Source organism: Clarias gariepinus, chromosome 13 (genome assembly GCF_024256425.1).
Source record: "Clarias gariepinus isolate MV-2021 ecotype Netherlands chromosome 13, CGAR_prim_01v2, whole genome shotgun sequence".
Classification (NCBI taxonomy): Eukaryota; Metazoa; Chordata; class Actinopteri; order Siluriformes; family Clariidae; genus Clarias; species Clarias gariepinus.
The window spans coordinates 13,975,450-13,994,776 of NC_071112.1; the positions used below are offsets into that span (position 1 = coordinate 13,975,450).

Here is a 19,327-nt window from a genome sequence, read left to right on the forward strand (position 1 = left end):
AAATATTTTTAATATTTGTTGCATACAATGTTGATGTCATTTAATTTTTGTGGTGATTGCTTTAATATATTTTTTCTTTGTGCAGTGAGGTTGGTCTAAGCCTTTTCATTTGATTAGATGTGCACTTCTGGAGAAAGAAGTAAATTATTGTTTATGAGAAAAACCATTAAGACTCAGATGCTATTTATTGAAAGACTGTATGACAACTGTGCAGCTTTTCAACAACACTTTTGCAATCAATTTTGCACTATATAATATATATGTTGTATATAACCATTTGATGTTCTAAGTATATATTCTGTTTTGTAGGTCATATTACTTGTCCGTAATGCTGTTTTCTGATATTATCCATATATTATGAATTATTTCTTCATAATGATAGTTTAATGCAATGCAGTAATTTTTTTCACATTCTTTTACAGTCTTTTTTCTTCACATTCTATGCTTAGTACATCTGTTTCCATAAAGCACCCTGAAGTGTTTATTAGTTCATCACAGGATAAATACATTTAAAAATCTAGTAGCTTTAACCATTAAAAACATTAAGAATGCCCTTTTCTGTTAGAGTCTCTGCAAACTAAAATAGTTTTTAGAAATAGTTAAAAGGTAAAAGCTAAAAATAAGCTGATCAGCTTTAATGTAATCAGTGATATTATTTCAGGTTGATTTATGACGCGCCCATAGTTTGATGCATTCACAGTACGCTGTGGTTTGTAATGACGAATAATTGATCATACTGTAACTTCACCTCTACTCAGCATTTCGATTTCATTTATGGCACAGGTTTAACTTCAGGTAAATACTAGGCAGATATCATTGAAAGACTGACCAATGTTCTGACAAAACATTTCTTTAATTTATATAGACAGATAGAACACTGTACAAAGACAATTTTGTGTCATTAAACTGATATGTAATGTCAGAATGTCAGATTTGTTTTCTTGGGTCCTTGTGGGTTTCCCCTCCACCTCCCAAAAACATGTGATAAGGTGAAGTGAATAGGCTAAAATTAACCATTGGAATAAATGAGTATGTGGTGTCCTATGGTGCCGTCCTAAACAGCATTATTTCCAGGATAGGCTTTGGATCCACATGTCGCTGACCAGGATAATGCAGTAACTAAAAACCAATTTTTTTATCTTTTTTTAAATTCATTTACCTTCTATACACATGGTCGAGGGGGCCTGGAGCCTGTCCCAGGAGACTTTGGGCACGAGGCAGAGTACACCCTGGAAAGAGTGCCAATCTGTCACAGGGATACACACACAATTTTGGAACCTATTTAGCCGTATCTGCATGTGTTTGGATGAAACCCACCAAGCACAAGGAGAATATACAAACTTGACACACACAAACCCGAGGCGTGAACCAAACCCTCGATCCTGGAGGTGCAAAGCCACAGTGCTAACCACAATATAACTAGGCCATCTTATTTAAAAAAAAAAGAAATAAATTAATTTAAATGTTTGCAAACCATTTTGTAAGCCTCATTTCTTTTTTGTTTTTGTGAGGCTAGACTTTGAGCCTTTTTGTGAGGAGCCTGATGCATCTAAAGAGCTTTCTGCTTCTTGCAGAGCTGTTTGACTTAGTCTTATTTCCAGTAGCTCTTGCACAGCTTTGATTTCCTTTATTAAAATCTCCTTTACCACATTTACTTCTGACTGCAGAATGGAGGGAACCATGTTTTCCAGTGCCTAGAGTCAAATAATATTGTTAAAGACGACGATAAAAACCCTTAGTTCCCATTTATGATACAATGCATTATAAACTGTTACTAGTGTATAGAGTCCAAATTAAGCAAAAGCATATATTCATAAGTTCTTGCATAACATAATTAAAAAACAAAACATAGAGTTTAATTAAAATAATTTCCCCACCTTAACATAAACTGAGCTGACAGTAAATAACAAATGTACTCTTTTGATCTGGTCTGTGATAACTGCTGATGAAGCATAGGCATTTAAACGTGAAGTGCTTTTTAGCTGATTACAGCATAGCACTTAGACCTAAAGGCCTTCTTGCTTTTATTGTGTGGAGATGGTGAGTAACATAATGATTAACAGTCTAAAAATACTTACATCTAAGATAGAGAAGAAAGGCAAAAGAATAAAGTGACTTCTTAGGTTGCTGCACCACTACTGGAACAGCTTTAGCATCCTGTATGTGTGTGTTGTTTTACGTTCAGTTTGGTTGGATACCATAAAGACCACAGCATATAATTTACATAATAATCATATTCATAGGGGGTCTTTCTGGGAGACAAAACTACCCTATGGATAAAAATAATAGATTGACATTATCAAGAACTTTAATTAGCATTTAATTAGTTAATTAATTAAATTATTTATTTAATCTTTAATTAATTAACATTACATTGACTCGTGTTCTTTTCTTGATGTATTAACTGTATATTTGGCTACTGATACTACAAAGCATTGATGTTGGTCCCCATTTTTTTATATATATGCTGTAAATGTAATTGAAAATGTAAATGTTTCACCATGATAAAGATATAAAGATATCCAGACAGAATAACTTTGTTCTGATTTGTGGTGACGTTTCCCCCCTGAAGAAACAACCAAACCCAAATCAGGGACACTGAAGCTGTAACATTGTCTTGTAGTGGCTCCGCTGACTACTTAGTCAGTTTATATTGTTTTTTCCTTAAATTCATAACCTGTCGTAATGTAAAGACTGACTAATATTAAGCACTATATCCTAAACTAAGATTTTTCTTGTGTGATCAAACCTTGTCTTTTTTTTTTTTTTTTTACTTTAACAAAAGCACAACTTTTAAAATGATAAGGACTATTACCTGTTTGTCTAGACTGTCCTCCAGTGAAAGGTCACTAAGACTGGCTGTCGACTTCTCCATTATCTGTGCCACAGCCTGTTCTTTGAGTCTATGGATTTCTTCAAGCTTTACTGTCTCGGCTGCCATTAGGTCTTTTAAAGCCTGCTGCTTCTCCCAAACTCCCAAATCTGTTCCCTCAGATAGTGGTAAGGGATGTAGTGGAACATGAATCTCAAGGTGGGACTGCATGCGTTTAGGGTTCACCTGCTTCTTTAAAAAAACTTGATAGAGGCAATGATGATGGATGTAGGTCTGCACCATGAAGTCATACATGGTGGCGTGATGAGAACGAGGCAATCTATCACACTGTGACAGCCGTGCCTGGATCAAAGACAGAGCTTCAGATCTCTCCAAACCTTATACAGATGTTTATAAAAAGGACCACACACATATAAGGTTAAATATATCTATTTATAATCCATTATGATTAAATTTTTATAATATTAATGTTGCTTTTTTTGACATGACTAAAACAGTCTTGACCAGGATGCTACAGTATACTCACACATGATTACATTCACAAGGTGTCTTTGTCCCTGGTGTTACTCACTTACTCATGTTATTATTGTAAATATGCAACTAAATGCTTAATAAGTAAAAAAAACATTTTGTGAAACTTGTATTTAGGAGCCATGACTCACCTCTAAGCTCAGGGAGGAGCTCTTTACTCAGATTTGCTATCTGGGCCACTGCAGCCCATGGAAACCCACGCTGTACAGAGTACATCACATTCTCATACACAAATTCTTGGTGTATATGCTGCATCTGATCATCACCTTCAAATTCTCTCCACTGAAAGCAGCTCCTCAGGCGCACTATGCCTTCATCCCTCTGAAATGAAAGGAAGCACGGTGGCAGCAAGGCATGCTCCTGGTGATGGCGAACGAGGCATGAACACCCACCTGCTTTGGCAGCGGTACCTATAATCCTTCTTTACTGGTCTACTGCGCCATTTTTTTAATGGTAAGGTTACTGGAGGTAAGCTGCTGCATTAATCACACTGGTTGCAATTAATTGAAGTGCATGTTGGAAATTATGTAGGCATGCATGATGTGAAACTTGTTGCATCTGTAAATACATTCTGTACACTAGGGATAGATTTTAAATAAATAATAGTTATATATATACCTATTATTGCTTTTACAGTACGTTCCCTTTCTAAATAATAAACATTACATCCACTGATCTACTGGCTGCTATTTGCTCTAACTGCACCCGGGCCTACTCGTGCATCTGCTTCTGACCGTTTGTAAACGGCCTTCGATTTAAAGCAAATCTAACCGAAGGTGTGTGTCATGCTTGGTAAACACTACAGCCATTAAAGTATTCTACAGTGGACAGTTACCTTGAGCCTCGCTGCCTCCTGTATCATCGTCTTTAACGCGTCCATTACGGCCAGCGGCTGTTGTTAGGAAAATGCTTGTTACTAGGGAGACACGCGCGCGCGAACCTCGTGTGGTCACGTGACTCCTTTGGCTATAGGCGTAGGCGTTGTGTTTGCTGAGCAATTATACACGTTACACATTTACCTTCTGAACAGGATGAGCATGTGAATAGGGACACTTTCCTGAAATCTCAGTATATAATTAATGATAGAACCTCAGCAAATTGTACTATATTGAAGAAAATTGGCATCATAATTATTTTATTTATATCAGCCTTTAAAAGGTACCATTTTGAAATTTAATCACTGCTGAATAGTTAGTTTTAAAATATAAGTACTACTGAATTTTAAACTTATGTGCACAAAATCTCATATACAATTCTAGCTAATCTCAAACTGAAATTTTCTTGAAGTCTTGATTTCAATATACATTTAATTAGGGCTAAAATAATTCAAATTATTATGATGGCAATTTGCTTCATTAATAATAATAATAATAATAATAATAATAAATGTACTGTTTGATAAATAAATTAAATCTATCTATCTATCTATAAGAAATGAGTAATGCGATTTGGGCAACGTTTTTTTTTTTTTTTACTTTAAAACTCCTTAAAAAATAATTATACCGTTAATGCATGTGTTATCTTTTAAGTCAGCTTATCATGCAGCTCTGGACTTAAATTATGTCAATGACTTGACTAAGTAACATTAAGATATCAGTATTTGGTGGAATTACCCCGATTTGCAGTTACAGCTTTCATGCGTTTTGGCATGCTCTCCACCAGTTTTTCACATTGCTGTTGGGTAACTTTATTCCACTCTTTTTGAAAAACAACGACAAAAAGGTCAGCTTTGCTTGATGATTTGTGACCATCCTTTATCCAGAAGTTTTCTGGAGTAAATTGCAGTGATTTTTTTTTTCCCAGCGGCATGTTCTATTGCTCTTTTATGCTTAAAATATTTTACAGAAATAATAATAATAATAATAATAATAATAATTAGAGATAAGTAAAATCTAATCAGTTATGAATCGCATTTTTTTTGTGTGCCGATTCATGTTTCGCCACACTGACTCCAAAGTTTAATTTATTACGTTTACAAGAGAGATCAGTCAGCAACCGGAACTGGCTGTTTTTCAGTTTGATCAGCCCGGACCAATCACGTTGGACAGAACCGATTCTGTGACGAGCTTCCAAATGGCGCAACGGAAATGCGTTTTTATGGCGTTACAGTTTTATCAAAAGTTGCGCGCATTAAAAGACTTTGATCAGCATATTTTCTAAATACTCTGCGAGCGAATTAGTGTCAAACCCACTATATACACATGCTTACACCAGTCCAAAATACCAAGTGGGCTAATTAGTCACAAAACGCGCATTAGAAGCCGTGCAAGCCCGCCTTATGATGTGCGCGCGCCCGCGTACTCAAAACTGATCAACACGCGCTCAGAACTATGGAGGCATTTAAGGCGGTAAAATATCAGCGTTTCTCTAATACCACTACAGGCGGTACTCTTAACTATTCACACGCGTGTTTTTGAAATTATTTTATTTTGCTAAATGCTGCCCTTGGTTTTTGAGCTGTTGAATGAAGCCAAGGTATAAAACTTTCAAGTTATGACACCTTTTTATTGTAACAAAATCAGATAAGAAATTCTATAAAATCTGGATATTTATAAAATCGCGAATTACAAAATTGCAGTGAAATATTATGAATATTAAATATTAATATTGGACCTTCAGGCTAGTGATTGGTGATTCCCATTCCTAATAATAATAAAAAAAAACTGCACCCTGGCTGAATATTCTGCATCCAACTGCATCACAGCTACTGTATGCTGATATTCAACAGCATGATCTCCAGTTCCACAAACACAATTTAGGCCCAGGCCACAAATTATGATTTCTTTCTTTATGTTACCAGTTATTTTTGTTCCACCAACACACTTCCACGCCTGGCAGAACTACTGCGTAATTAACAGACGTGAAAGAAGGATTTGGGATTCAGCCTTATGCTATAAGTTAGTTAGCTTTCTAGCTTGCCTTAGGTATAAATAAAATGACACTGAGGCAATTCATAATGAGGTAGAAACAGTTATTAAGCAGACAAAGTGTTTAAATGACGTTATTAAAATGTTTTCTTTTTTACTAAAATGCATCTGTGTCTGGTTTGAATGTGGGTTTTGACTATACTCAGTACTGCTGACTGTAACAACCTAGATTCACTCATACTGTGATTGACAGTGTTATAATAATGTAGAACACCTGGGATGCAGAGTGATTTATATGTCTACGTGCTGTTACCATCCATTATCAGAACACATGGAAAACCTCTTGTCCAATCATATTACTTATTCAGAACTAGCAGTTGTATAAAATAGGCTATCCAACAGAGGCTTTACTATAGTAAAGGGAAACTAAATTGAGCATAATAATTTGACTGAAAGTCAAATAATATGGCCTAGCTAAATGTTGTCTCAAAAGGGGCAGCATGTTGCTAGGATAGGTTAGGTAAGTAATATTGAGTTAGATTGTAATAATTTGTTTGCCAAATTTAAGCATACAACTTTGTGCTCTAATTCTGTACATGAGTGACTAATTCTTTGTTTACATTTCAACTTTGCATTTTATTCATGGGTTCTTGTCATCCAAATTACTTTTGGAGATGGAAGAGTTAATATCTACTGGCACAGATGGTGGAACAGTATAATCCTCTTTCATTGGAGTCACTCCTCTCTCCATGGGGGTCTGCATGTATCTGATAATTAGCCTAATGGAATGAATGGAGACAGAGTGAAGAGAACAACATACAGTTGTGTCATCCCTGTAGTGGTACTCTGTGGCTGCTGAGTGACACACTACCATAATGGATCGGATATGTTTCATCTTTACAGACATTTAAAGTGTTACAGTGCCTGCTGAACTAGCTTCCTGGAATCCTTAATGCCAACGCCGACTTTAGATGTTTCTGGCACAGCATGCTGCAACTACGAATTCATCACTAAAGGGTAAGCTGTAGATGTGTGCAATGCAGTATAAAATTAGTGCAACAGAGACAGGTTAGCTAAGCGGGACCAAAAAGGCCCTGGGCTTAGTCTGACAAGCATGTGAACAAAGCAACAAACCATAATTTATAATATGATTGGTAAGATAATAATGGAGGTTTTGGCACTGTGAATATGTGCAGTACAGGAAAAATACGCTTTAGAATTTTTTCGTGCTGTCAAGCGCAATGGTTGTAATCTCAGTGGAAAAAAAGCTGGACAACAAGATTGCCATTAAATCCTGTGACCTAATTAGGCCTTATGCTGACTTATCAAATTGTTAGGGACTAGAGAAGCACACTTGAAAGACTGTACGCTGTTACTTTTTGATGATTTTTTTACCGATGTCTCATGTACCACACATTATCTGAGGAGAATTCATATGTGTGTGCTGTACACACATGCTGGATATGACAATACAGTGGATTTAAAGATTCAGTATGTGTAACTGATGGTCTTGGTTAGTATCTGATATGTACTGTAGTTCCACTCTAGTTAATTGTCACACTGATTTACTATTTACTGTTCACAAGAGAAAATGACAAGTCTTGTCTGTTTTGTGAGTTTAAGCAATTTAAGCAGTTTTATACATTTTGGATATTTGGCAAGCCTGAAGATCATGATACAGTATGAACTGTGTAAATAAATGCATCTATAAGGATAAAGGCTAACCACTGGGAAGCCTTCTTCTGCCAGTTACAGACTAAAATATTAGTCATACACATTTTTTTAACCAAATGATTACATAATAGACTATTACCATGGTAAGGTTGGTTGCGTGTAAGATTCGCTGTGCAGTCTATCACATTGCACACATAAATTTTTTATTTTGCATCTTAATAAATCAGGGCCCATATGATGTCACATCCCTTGAGAAGCTATCATGTCATTGCCTTGATTTTTAAAAGACAACCCTTGGGCTGTAAACATTCCTGTATCAGATTTGTGAAATGCATGTCTGACAGAGCTTCACAGCATTTGTTCCCTTGAGTCTCACAAGTGCCTGCTTGAATTTGTAATAGAGAATGAAAAGAAAATGAGTAAAATCTGTTTCATCTTATCGTCATATGGAAGGGGTATGTGTTACTTATGATTGTTTACATTTGTGGATTTTTCCAGAGACTCTTTTTTGGAGCTACTGGCATTTATCATTTTCAAAGTTGTGCTGTTAAGGGTCAAGGGTCTTGCTTAAGCAATTGTGGCAAAACTGGGAACTTACAACCTTCCAATAAGTCATTCAATGTCAAAACTACTGAGATGGCACTGCCCCTACATTCAATTTCCTGTTGTGTAATGTTTATTTAGCCTTCAGTCTTTTTTATTTAAAACTTAAATAAAGAAATAGCCAGTGACGGTTAATTAAATGGTTAAACAAAACATTGATAACATTTTTCTTCTAACATTACCATTGAGTACACTATGTAAGAATTATTTCTGGTTCCACATACAAAATCATGGCATTATAAAACAGGTGTGAAATGTTGCTCTGGAGTGTAATAGGACACCAGTAACAGTGTTGAATGGACTTAACAAAGGGTCACTTTATTTTAACATGCAGAGTTTGTGCCGGCTTTACAAGAGCTTACGGTAAGCCACTTTCTGTAGGTGAAGCAGTGACTTGTTAGCACATGTTATATACACAAAGGAGAGTTTAACACATGCAAAAGTACAGGCAAATCCAATGGAATCTATTAACGGGTATTACTGTAACAACTAGGATACTAGAATATACTTGCTAAGTTTTATTTTTTTTGCTTTATTTCAACATAATCTTTTAGTATGTTGTAGAAATGTAAAGTCGTTCTCTACACCCAGTCCAAGCCTTCCATTTACCTGTACAAAACTCATAGTGAATGTACTGCATAGAATAGCTTTGGAACATTTTTTCTTATAAGTCCATGCATTTGTAATGCATTTTATTATACTTTGTTGTAACACATGTTAAACTTAAAAATAGTAATAATAAAAAAACACAGAGCATGCGGTTTCAGTCACATGAGAATGTGTTTTTCCTCACTGTTATTTTATCTGTCATACTTCACACAATCTGGGCCTTTCTGATGTGTACCTAATACATGTCTAGACCTCAGACATCTTAAGGTGATTAAAGAAGCTTTGCACTCCATCCTTAGCTCCCAAAAGGTGGTTGCATCTTTTGTTGTAGGATTTTGAACATATGTTATTGTGATGCTTGCTGCACTTCTTTCATTTACGGATGAAAAAGTCTGTTGGATTGACAGTTTGGAGTTAGGTTTGCTCAAAATGATGCTGGATATGTAAGAACAAGTTCTACGAAGCAGAAAACTTTAATACATGTATATATTTTTCATGTCAGCAGTTTTTATTTGGTTTAATAAATTAGTTTTCAGTTATTTTTTTAAATATTTGGATTATGATAAAAGTGGATCATTATTATAAAAGTGGATAGCATGCTGAATTAATGCTGTTCATATCTGGGAGATGTATAGAAACTAAAATTGTTTTGAGTTGATGTTAGGAAAAATATTTTAGTTTAACCAATGACTTATTCTGATATTCTTGGGGCATCAAGTGTAGGCAGATCTAAGAATGCAAAATAACTACATTTTGGGATGTTTTATGTATGGATATATTTTAAATATTATGATAATCATTCAAACAATGTGATGTTGGATATTTGCACAGAATGTGCATAAAATGTATATATAAAAACATTTTAAAAGCAGATGTAATTCTAAGGAATTAGTGTTTATTTTATTACTATGAAATAACATTTTTATTCTAAGACATAAATGTTCATGACATACTGTTCTGGAACAGTACTTGCAAAAACAGTATTGTCAATTGCATTTGCAAAACCCATCATAATGAAACTGGCTCTCTGGACATCAACTGTTTAAAGGAGATTATTGCATATTTTGGATGCCTTCAGCAATTCTTACAGTATAGAAAGAAATAAAAATCAGAAACGACCATAGAATTAGGAGGTGTGTCCAAACTTTTAACTGATATTTGCATTCTGTTTAAATATACAGTACAGTATGTTACTGTATGTGGCAATAATGAAGAACTCAGCAAGTTTAATAATGGGGAGGTTTGTAATTGTAATCTATTGTGTTATTTAATAACATTTGTTATGGTTAAAAATAATGTTAATTTTTGTGAATAAAAATGACAAATTTTGTTATTTAAAAAAAATGGACTGTAGACTGTGCACAAATCATATGAGAATTGTTAATGATACAGAATTTATCTTCTACAGCGTGAAGCAACTAGAAAAAATGCAGAGTGCAGGCTTCTCTAATGCAAGCTCCCAGATTAGGAATGATTCCTTGTCTCACTTCTCAAATGTGACTACTGCCACCCCAGCCAAGAGAATCACATTTTATAAAAGTGGAGACAGCCAATTCAGTGGCATTAGGATGCCTATTCATAAGCGAAGCTTCAAATGCTTTGATTCCTTGTTGGATGATCTTTCGCAAAAAATGACTTTGCCATTTGGTGTACGGATGATTACTACACCCAGAGGAACTCACACTATTCAGAATCTGGAAGAGTTACAGGATGGGGCCTGCTACCTGTGCTCTGATCGCCAATTTGTTAAACCAATCGATATGGAAGTTGCAGGGAAACGGCCTGCTTCCTGGCACAACAGCTATCCAATAAACATCCCAAAAAAGCCTTCCCGACCTGAAGAGCCACCTACAGGACATTCCGGCCATCGCTATCATCGACAACCAAAGAAGATTGTTTTAGTGAAAAACAATGATCCTTCAGTGAGAAGGTCTATCTTTTTTAACAAAAGGAGGGTTCGCAGTCTTCGTGTCTTTATGGATGAGATTTCAGAACTCATGCAGTGCCATATTAGAAAGCTATACACCTTGGAAGGACGGAAGGTCAGGCAATATGACGGCTCTTTATTTATTGCTAGCAGTGGTAACTTTATAGAGAGTTGCTTTTGACAATGGAAGCAGTAGTCAAAAATGTCTAATCTGATTGGATTATTACAGAGGCTTTATTAATTAGTCATTTAAGTTTTACAAATGCTTAGTCTTTAACCTTATTTAATGTTTTTGTTACAATTAAGTAATTAATAATTAATTAAATTTTTATACAAATCAGCATAATGAGGTTAGCTAACAGGAATATGTTTTAATCGATAACTCTATTAATTCTTTTTATAGAGTGAAATAAATAAAGTTTAAACAAAAAGACAAAAATAATTTTTTTTTACTGATTTTATATTTGGACTCCCACAGATTGATAGTATGCAAAGCCTGATGCAATGTCCCAATGTGCTGGTGTGTGTGGGCCGAGAACCTTTCAAGCACCTACTTCTGGAGAATCTGAGAAAGAGCTCAGAGGAAAAGTTGCCTGGGATAGGTGCAAGGTCGCACTCCAGCATCTACAGTGAGGGCCATGACAGCAAGAAAAATGGTATTACCAGGAGATATGAATAAGTAATTTTCTGGAAAGATTTTTGCTTTAATTCTTACCTCATGTATAAATATTATTTAAATGAATACATAAACTGTCAAATTATACTAAATAAGCAGATATCAAAAATAAGAGATGGGACAACAAACTGCTTTACTTGTTAAAAAACAAATTGCTCATCTTGATTTCTCATATTGTATTTGCAGTGAACTTTGGACTTGAGACCAAGAAAAGTATCATCCATCCAAGGTCAGATTCAAGTAACAAATCGGCAAGATTCTCCCTTTCATCGGAAAAATCTTACCCAAATGGATCAAGCGCGACACCAGGACAGCTAGGCTGTGTTACAAAGGAAGTTGTAATGAACGATGATGTTGAAAAAAGAGTTCTCGTCAACAAAGATGGCAGTCTTTCTGTAGAAATGAAAGTCCGGTTCCGTCTAGTCAATGATGAAACTCTTCAGTGGTCCACTGAAATCAAAAAGTTGCCAATATCTACAAATGACTGTAGGTCTATACAGGAAGGAGACCCTCAGTGTCTAACTAGCAAAGTTGTCTACTCTGAGCCGGAGTTCAATGCTGAATGTGAAACTGAGGAGGCCGGTTCACTAATGGACTTTACAGAATCCCACTGTCAAAGTTGTTGCAACCATGGTCAAGGGCATGACATTTGGAAAAACCCCTTACACATGGATGATAAAAGCAGTGGAACCATAAGTACATCTAATTGTGCTGAATCATCTGAAAGAGTTATGCACCAAAAGGAATCTGTGGACAGTATGTATACAGTTTCCAGGTCGAGTGAGGAATATACTGAACATGTGGTAGAGAAGGCATCTTGCTTCCAACAGACTATTGAGAAGAGGGACACAAGGATTGAATATTGCTCGATAAGTCGGTGTTGCAGTCAGAGTGAGGCATCTACCAGCGCCACAAAGTGCAATGCACCTACTGACACATTTGATAAGAATACTGGGAAAATATGTGACCATAATGATAACAGAAAAACAGATTATGCAAAATTCGAGGATTTGAGCAAAGTCACAAAAGTAGAAGAACATTTGATTTCTTCAACCACTAATTCATCCATCATCCAGCCATTCAAAAATGATGAGGAGAATGATTATAATGATCTTACCCCTTGTGTATTAAAAGCATCTCAGTGGTGTTCTGAACAGAATAAACCATTTGCATTTGTACATTCCTATGGCAGTCAATGTTCGCAAAATTTACATTCATCCAGCATACAACATAAAGTCTCTAGCTGCTCGGCTGATTTATTAAAATCCAAAATGTCCAAAACCATGTATGCAGCTCTAGAGGTACACCGAGACGGTCTTGCAGACACTGATAGTATGGACAGTCCCAGATCTTCAGTTTCAAAAGTGTCCTCAATGTCTCAGTGTTGCTGCTGCAGCGAGCACAGAGAAGCAACAAGAAGCTTGGTAGAATCTCATATGAGAAGGTGCGTAAAGGAAACGGTCCAGAATTCAATACCCAATGACATCAAAGTGTCTAATAAACCTAAAGCAAGAACAAATTCCCCAAGGACAGTGAAGTCAGACAGCGGTGTCCAGAAAGCAAGCCAGCAGGAAACAGTAAGTGGGAATAGATGTGTCATGTCAGCAATGTCCACGATATGCCCTTGTTGTGGTGGATGTGGAAGATTGCTACCAACAATACCAGCAGATGTCCATGATACACCAGATCAAGTATCTGAGGAAGACAGTGAGGATAAGTCACTTGGTCACAGATCATTTAAGTCACCTGGGTCAAAGAGATTTAGTAAGTGTACACATTGTGCCCCAGACAGAGATTTGCCTTTTTCGAACATACTTGAGAATATTGAACCTGTTCAAAATAATACAGCAGAGGTAGAGGTCAGGCATGCTTGCCAGTGTGCAATGTTTGATTTATCAAATAATGCTGCTGCTTCAAAACAATCCAATAAATCGAACCAGCATGCATGTGGGAGGGCATCTTCTGTAGAAATGGATTCTGAGACTGCTGGAGTGGAAGATGTTGAAGGCAAGACCAAAAGTGCCATGTCAATAGAACCAGTTGAGTCTGCGAAGACAGATAATGATATAGCAGATAAACTAACAACATATGGACAGAAGAGTCAAATTGCTAAAGAAATTAACACTAAAAAAAGAATGTCTAGTGCAATGTCAACTAAACCACACTCTTCTAAAGATCCGGACAAATCCCACAAATCAGACATCATCTGTAACACTACAGCTGCATCACCACCAACTTCTATGGCTTCTCTATCACCTGAAATGAGAAAAATATCTCAAGTATTAAGCACACCTAAATCACCAGTTAAAATGGAGAATAGTAATCAGGCTTTAAGTGTAAAATCTGGTAAATCTTCAAAATCAACAAGATCTAACAAACGTCACTGCTTTTGTTCAAGAGATGTTCAAGGAGTGGCAAGTAGTCACTCTACAAAATCTCTCACTCCAGCTTCACATGGGCAGCTAGATGAACCATTAAGTCCGACATTAACAGCTTCTGCCTCTCTTGGCCTTAGTGCAGAAGAGCAGTCCGAGGACCTCAATGAACAATCCATGATTAATACATCACAAATCTTTGATGAGCCTAAATGCTTGTTAGACAAATATACCCCGGAACACTCTGCCTTAGAGCATGCTATTAACAATTCGGCAAAAACAGAAACCAGGGAGAGGGTCAAAACAGCTGTGTCTACAAATTCTACAGTTTCAGATCAAACAAAATTGTCTCATTGTATGGAAGACTCATGGAAAAATCCTGAAGATATATCTCTAGCTGAATCTGAAACCATCATATCAGTGAAATCAACGACTGAAAACAGAGTAGGAGTCCAGCTTTTAGAAAATGATCATAGAGTGCCATCTGCATTGTCTGTGCCATCAGGGAAATCACAAGAGAACTCAACCAGTAAAAACACTTCAACCATAGAAAGATGTACACGTGGTACTCAAGCAATCATTAAAAATATGGATAAGGGTAAAACAAACAAAGCTTTAGGCATCAAGTCAAAGTCAAAATCAAGTCAAAATAAAATACCCCATGTGAAGGCTACAGCCCATATGGCTGCAATATCTAAGGATCAATCTAATACAAAGTGCAAGAACAGATCCCAATCTAACTTTCAAATAAAAGAAGACAGGAAAGCTCAGTCTAACAGTTCCACTAGTATGATTTCTTTAAAAACACCAAAATCAGAAAAGAAACTTCTACCCAGGAATAAATATGTCACTAATTCTAACATATCACAAAACTGTGACACTCCAGATTCTAAATGGAAATGTTGCACAGCTTTGCCTCACAGTCCAGATCTACTAAGGAAAAAGGATACAGATGCAAGAACATCAGACAAAAACTATGTTCTTGAAGAGATGCAGCATATTCACAGCAACTGTAAAACTAGCAGCAGCTTTAAACCAAGAAATAATAGCACTGCATCACTGAACAAAGCTGAGGACAATGATGAACCACTAATGCCATCTTGTTTACCTAATGCATCTCCTACGGATGTTGTTAATTACTGGCTTAAAAACATACCAATTGTTCGTCCTTTATATCAAATGGACGATGAATTCTGTGAGCAACATGATGAAACTCTCCCCCATATGCCTGCTGTGAAAGAAGAAGGATGTTTTCAAAATGAAACTGGAGAACAGTCTGAAAAGCCACTGGAAATGAGAGACTCACAAGAATTAGGTGGGCCTGAAGGTGCGGATCCTGTTATAGAAGATAAAAATACCATTTGTTATGCAAAACTGCCATGTAATGAGACATTTCAAACAATTGTAGGCAACAGTGATTACAGTCATCTCAGTGCAAAAATAACTAAGAGAGAGAGTTTGGCAAACAATTGTCAGTCCTCTATACAGGTCATGAAGGTCCTCTTAAGCCCAAAACTGGACAGATGCAATAGTCTGCCTGAGATTTCACCAACATATGGGATAAAACTAAGCACTTCAGCTAAAGGACTACTAGACTGCCTTGCAAATTTACAAGTGTTTGACCCAGATCCAAAGATCTATGACAAATACAGTGAAATAATAAGCACACTCCAATCGCTATGGAGTAACAGGCCCTGTGAAACTGTGCAAGACAAGCATAAAACAAAAGTTTATTCAGCAGAAGATGAGTTTAACCCAAGGTCTTCATCAGGGGTAGATTTAAGCAGTGGCTCAATAGGGTCTGGAAAAGGAAGCATTAATGGTGGATTTGCAAAATCTGACACAGCACCAGGCAGAACAACAATAATAGCTAAACCGAAGGCCTTCCCACAGATCCAAGAAGATGCTATTATGAGGAGTGGTTGTGATTCTTTAACTGCTATGCCAGAAAACATAAATACTTTCATTGTCTCTTCCAATCCTATAACTCCAGACATTGCTGAGAGGGTCCGATGCAGTCCCGAACATGAAAAACTAAACGAGGAAGCACAAGAAGATGAAGGCCTTAAAGCCACTGATGATGTCATTCAGACTCCTGAACCTATAAAAGATATTAAGGTAATAGCTTTAACATTCTCTCAAAATGATGGAAATGTTAAAGCAGCGGCAGACAAAGAGACAAATCCACCAGAAAATAGCAAATTAAGAACACCATCATCTGATCAGAGAAGTCAATTAACCAAGAGAATTTCACAAGACCCAGATCCAGTATGGGTTTTGAGCTTGTTAAAGAAACTAGAAAAGCAATTTATGTCTCACTATGCAAATGCAATATCAGAGTTCAAAGTAAAGTGGGATTTAAATGACAATGAGATGCTTGATATAATGATTAGTGAACTAAAAGAAGAAGTCCATAAAAGAATTCAGTCTACTATTAGTCGAGAGCTCCAGAAAATCCAAAGTCGAGCTGGAAGAACACCAAGACCACCAATAAGCATCCTTTCTAGAGATTCTACTATGCAAACTGAGCAACGGCGGAGACGTCTTAAAGTGATGCAGAATAAACTTATGACCCCTTCAAGAAGTGATGAAATAAACACTGCTTCAGGTACTGAAATCAGCGACCAGCGCAGTGAAGATGAATACTGTCCATGTGACACATGTATGAAAAAGAAAATGCCATCTAGAGTTATCCAGTGTGCTGAAGCTGTGAGCATGGCTCCAGTAGTGAAGGATTATGATCTTAGGCAAATCTTGCAAGCGAAGAAGGATTCTTCTGTTACTCTGCCAATGCAGTCCAAGTTAGATGTAGAAAAACATCAGATTGGGGGTAGTGACAGTAGCAATTCGCAAGGTAAAAATCCTTTAATGATGGTTAAAGACGTGGTCATAACAGAGCATGGAGTTTATGCCTGTGGAAACCCGGACAAACATGTAGGGCTAATAAATGATGCAGGATTGAGGACAGTAAAAAAAGGATTATCTCGTGAGGAGGATTATGGGCAGCCAGAGAAAGAGAAAGTGTTTGATAATAGAGTTGATGAAGCAGATAATGGAAGAAGCAAAACAGAGCAGGAAAGGCATAAAGTGGAAGAGGGCACAGATAAGAAGAATGAGGAAGAGGCAGAAGAGGATTCAGAGGGAGATATAGCAATTGAAAATCCACCCAATGAGCTGTATGCAAAAAGAAAAGAAAAAGAAAGCAGTAAAACTGAAGCAGGAGAAGGGAATCCAGTGGAGGAAAAAGAATCAAATGATGAAAGACCTGAAGAGGAGCTGTCTGCAGGGGAAGCAAATAAAAAGAGTGAAACTCTCGAAGCTGAGGAGGAGGAAAAAGACAGGATTGAAAAAAAAGCAGAGACACCAGAAGAGGGTAAAGAATCAGAAAATAGAACAGGAGAGGAAACTAAATCAGTCAAAGAAGCCAAGACCTTCGAGGATGAATCAGAAGAAGCTGAGAATAGTAATGTGACAAGTGATGAAGAAACACAAGATGATGCACCTGCTGCTGCACCTGAAGCTAAGCCTGGAAATAATAAAATAACTAAAGTCATAGAAGGTGAAAGAACAGAAGAATTTGGTGCCACACAAAAGAGTGAAGCTAATACGACCCCTGAAAATAGTGCAGGTGAAATTCAGAGTGACTCTACTGAGGCAGAAAATGAAGTTGGAAAGGAGTCACATGAGAACAAGGGAAAGATGTATACTCAGAAGCCAAGCAAAAAAAAAGATAGTATATCAGCAGCAGGACAGCTGGTCTCTGAGGAGGAGGAGGAGGAGGAGGAGAAGGATGAGCAGGCAGACTGCAGAAGTGTTAAAAGGATTCAGACTGATATGAGAGCAAGGAGTATTGAGAACCAAGCAGAGGATCCTGGTAATCAAAGTCGTGTCTATGGTGATGAGTCTGACTGTAACCTTATTAAACAGAGAACAAAAACATCAATTGAATCCCAGACAGGATCATTGGAACATTTCAAGGATTTGACAATGAAAGAAAAGCTACAAGATATTCAGAGTTTTATGGAAAGTTTAAGTGATCAAGATTTATAGGTTCCCTTTTTATGGAACATTTGGATAAATTGGACATTTGGACACTTTTTTTTTTGTCCCTAAAATCAAATGAAATCCAAGATAATGTGAATGATCTGCACATTATTTTTTTTTATGAATATCTCTGCATTGAGACAACTGATATTTTAATGTTGATTTCAGAAACAAAGAAAATAATACCTTAACTGAAACACATATATCCTTTTAAGTGCATACAGAGTTTAGTCAGGAGTGATTATTTCAGACAACATACAAACATTTTACAGCAGCTCAAACTAGAAATAAATTGTCATACTGTATATTTTACAACATAGTACATTTCATAGACATGTGTAAATATTAATGTACATTTTAATGACATTTTTAACGTAACATGAAATTTCATGAAAAAAAATCTGGAGAGATGTTCTGTATAATAATATACATATTAATGTTAAAAATAATGAGACAGTAAGAACTAACAAGGGAAACTGACACTTTAGACTAAGAGGTTTGAGTACAAAAGACAAAATGAGCAATGTTAATCCTTATTATGTAATGTGTTTTTTTTTTGTGGCTAAGACTTTTTGATGCTCCTTACCGGTTGGCTGGATACTGTATTTTACACATTTAACCTTGTTTGTAATGCATGGCACATCAAAGACTAGAATATTGTCATTGTATGGTACAGTGAATAAACTATACAACTAAACAAATTGAACTTGAATGAAGTAAACCTCACAACATATATGTGCGGCATAGCCTTTGTTCAATAGTTCTTATGTCATGATCATCCCATCCCATTGCGTATGCAGGTTTAAATGCTTTTAGACTTAAAGAAAGGCTAACTTGCACGATTCATTCTGTCTAAAGACGAGAAGTGTACTTAGATTGATGTGACTATCTAAGTTAATTAAACAGATTAGTCACAAGGACCCTGTTGAATAACATGTAGAGGTAGATGCTCAATGTGCCCTTAAGAGGAAAATTATTTTGTTTTCTGGCTTGTTGCTTTACAACAGCTACTACGGATCAGTTGAACATGACCAATAAAAGGTTTTGTTTACTTTTTTTGTTTGTTGCAGAAATGACATTTGTGTCAGTTGCTGCAGTTGTATTAGTCATTCTCAAGAGTCAGCTTTTTTATATTAAACAGAGCCAAACCATTCATTTAAAAGGAAATAAAAATAAGTACATCTTGCT

The 19,327-nt window shown here is 36.4% G+C and overlaps 2 protein-coding genes across 2 annotated transcripts; one reads left to right on the forward strand and one right to left on the reverse strand.

The window, feature by feature from the left end:
* Positions 1-910: 910 nt before the first annotated feature.
* Positions 911-4,244, reverse strand: c13h8orf74 (chromosome 13 C8orf74 homolog). The gene is made up of 4 exons (XM_053510300.1): positions 4,200-4,244; positions 3,496-3,685; positions 2,816-3,210; positions 911-1,694 (listed from the first exon to the last, which is right to left on the reverse strand). The coding sequence occupies exons 1-4, from the start codon at positions 4,242-4,244 to the stop codon at positions 1,488-1,490; spliced, it is 837 nt and encodes a 278-aa protein (XP_053366275.1). The 3' UTR covers positions 911-1,487.
* A 6,300-nt stretch (positions 4,245-10,544) lies between these two features.
* rp1l1a (rp1 like 1a) lies at positions 10,545-19,235 on the forward strand. The gene is made up of 3 exons (XM_053509800.1): positions 10,545-11,159; positions 11,523-11,700; positions 11,907-19,235. Exons 1-3 carry the CDS (start codon positions 10,545-10,547, stop codon positions 18,143-18,145), a joined length of 7,032 nt encoding a protein of 2,343 aa, XP_053365775.1. The 3' UTR covers positions 18,146-19,235.
* Positions 19,236-19,327: the final 92 nt, after the last annotated feature.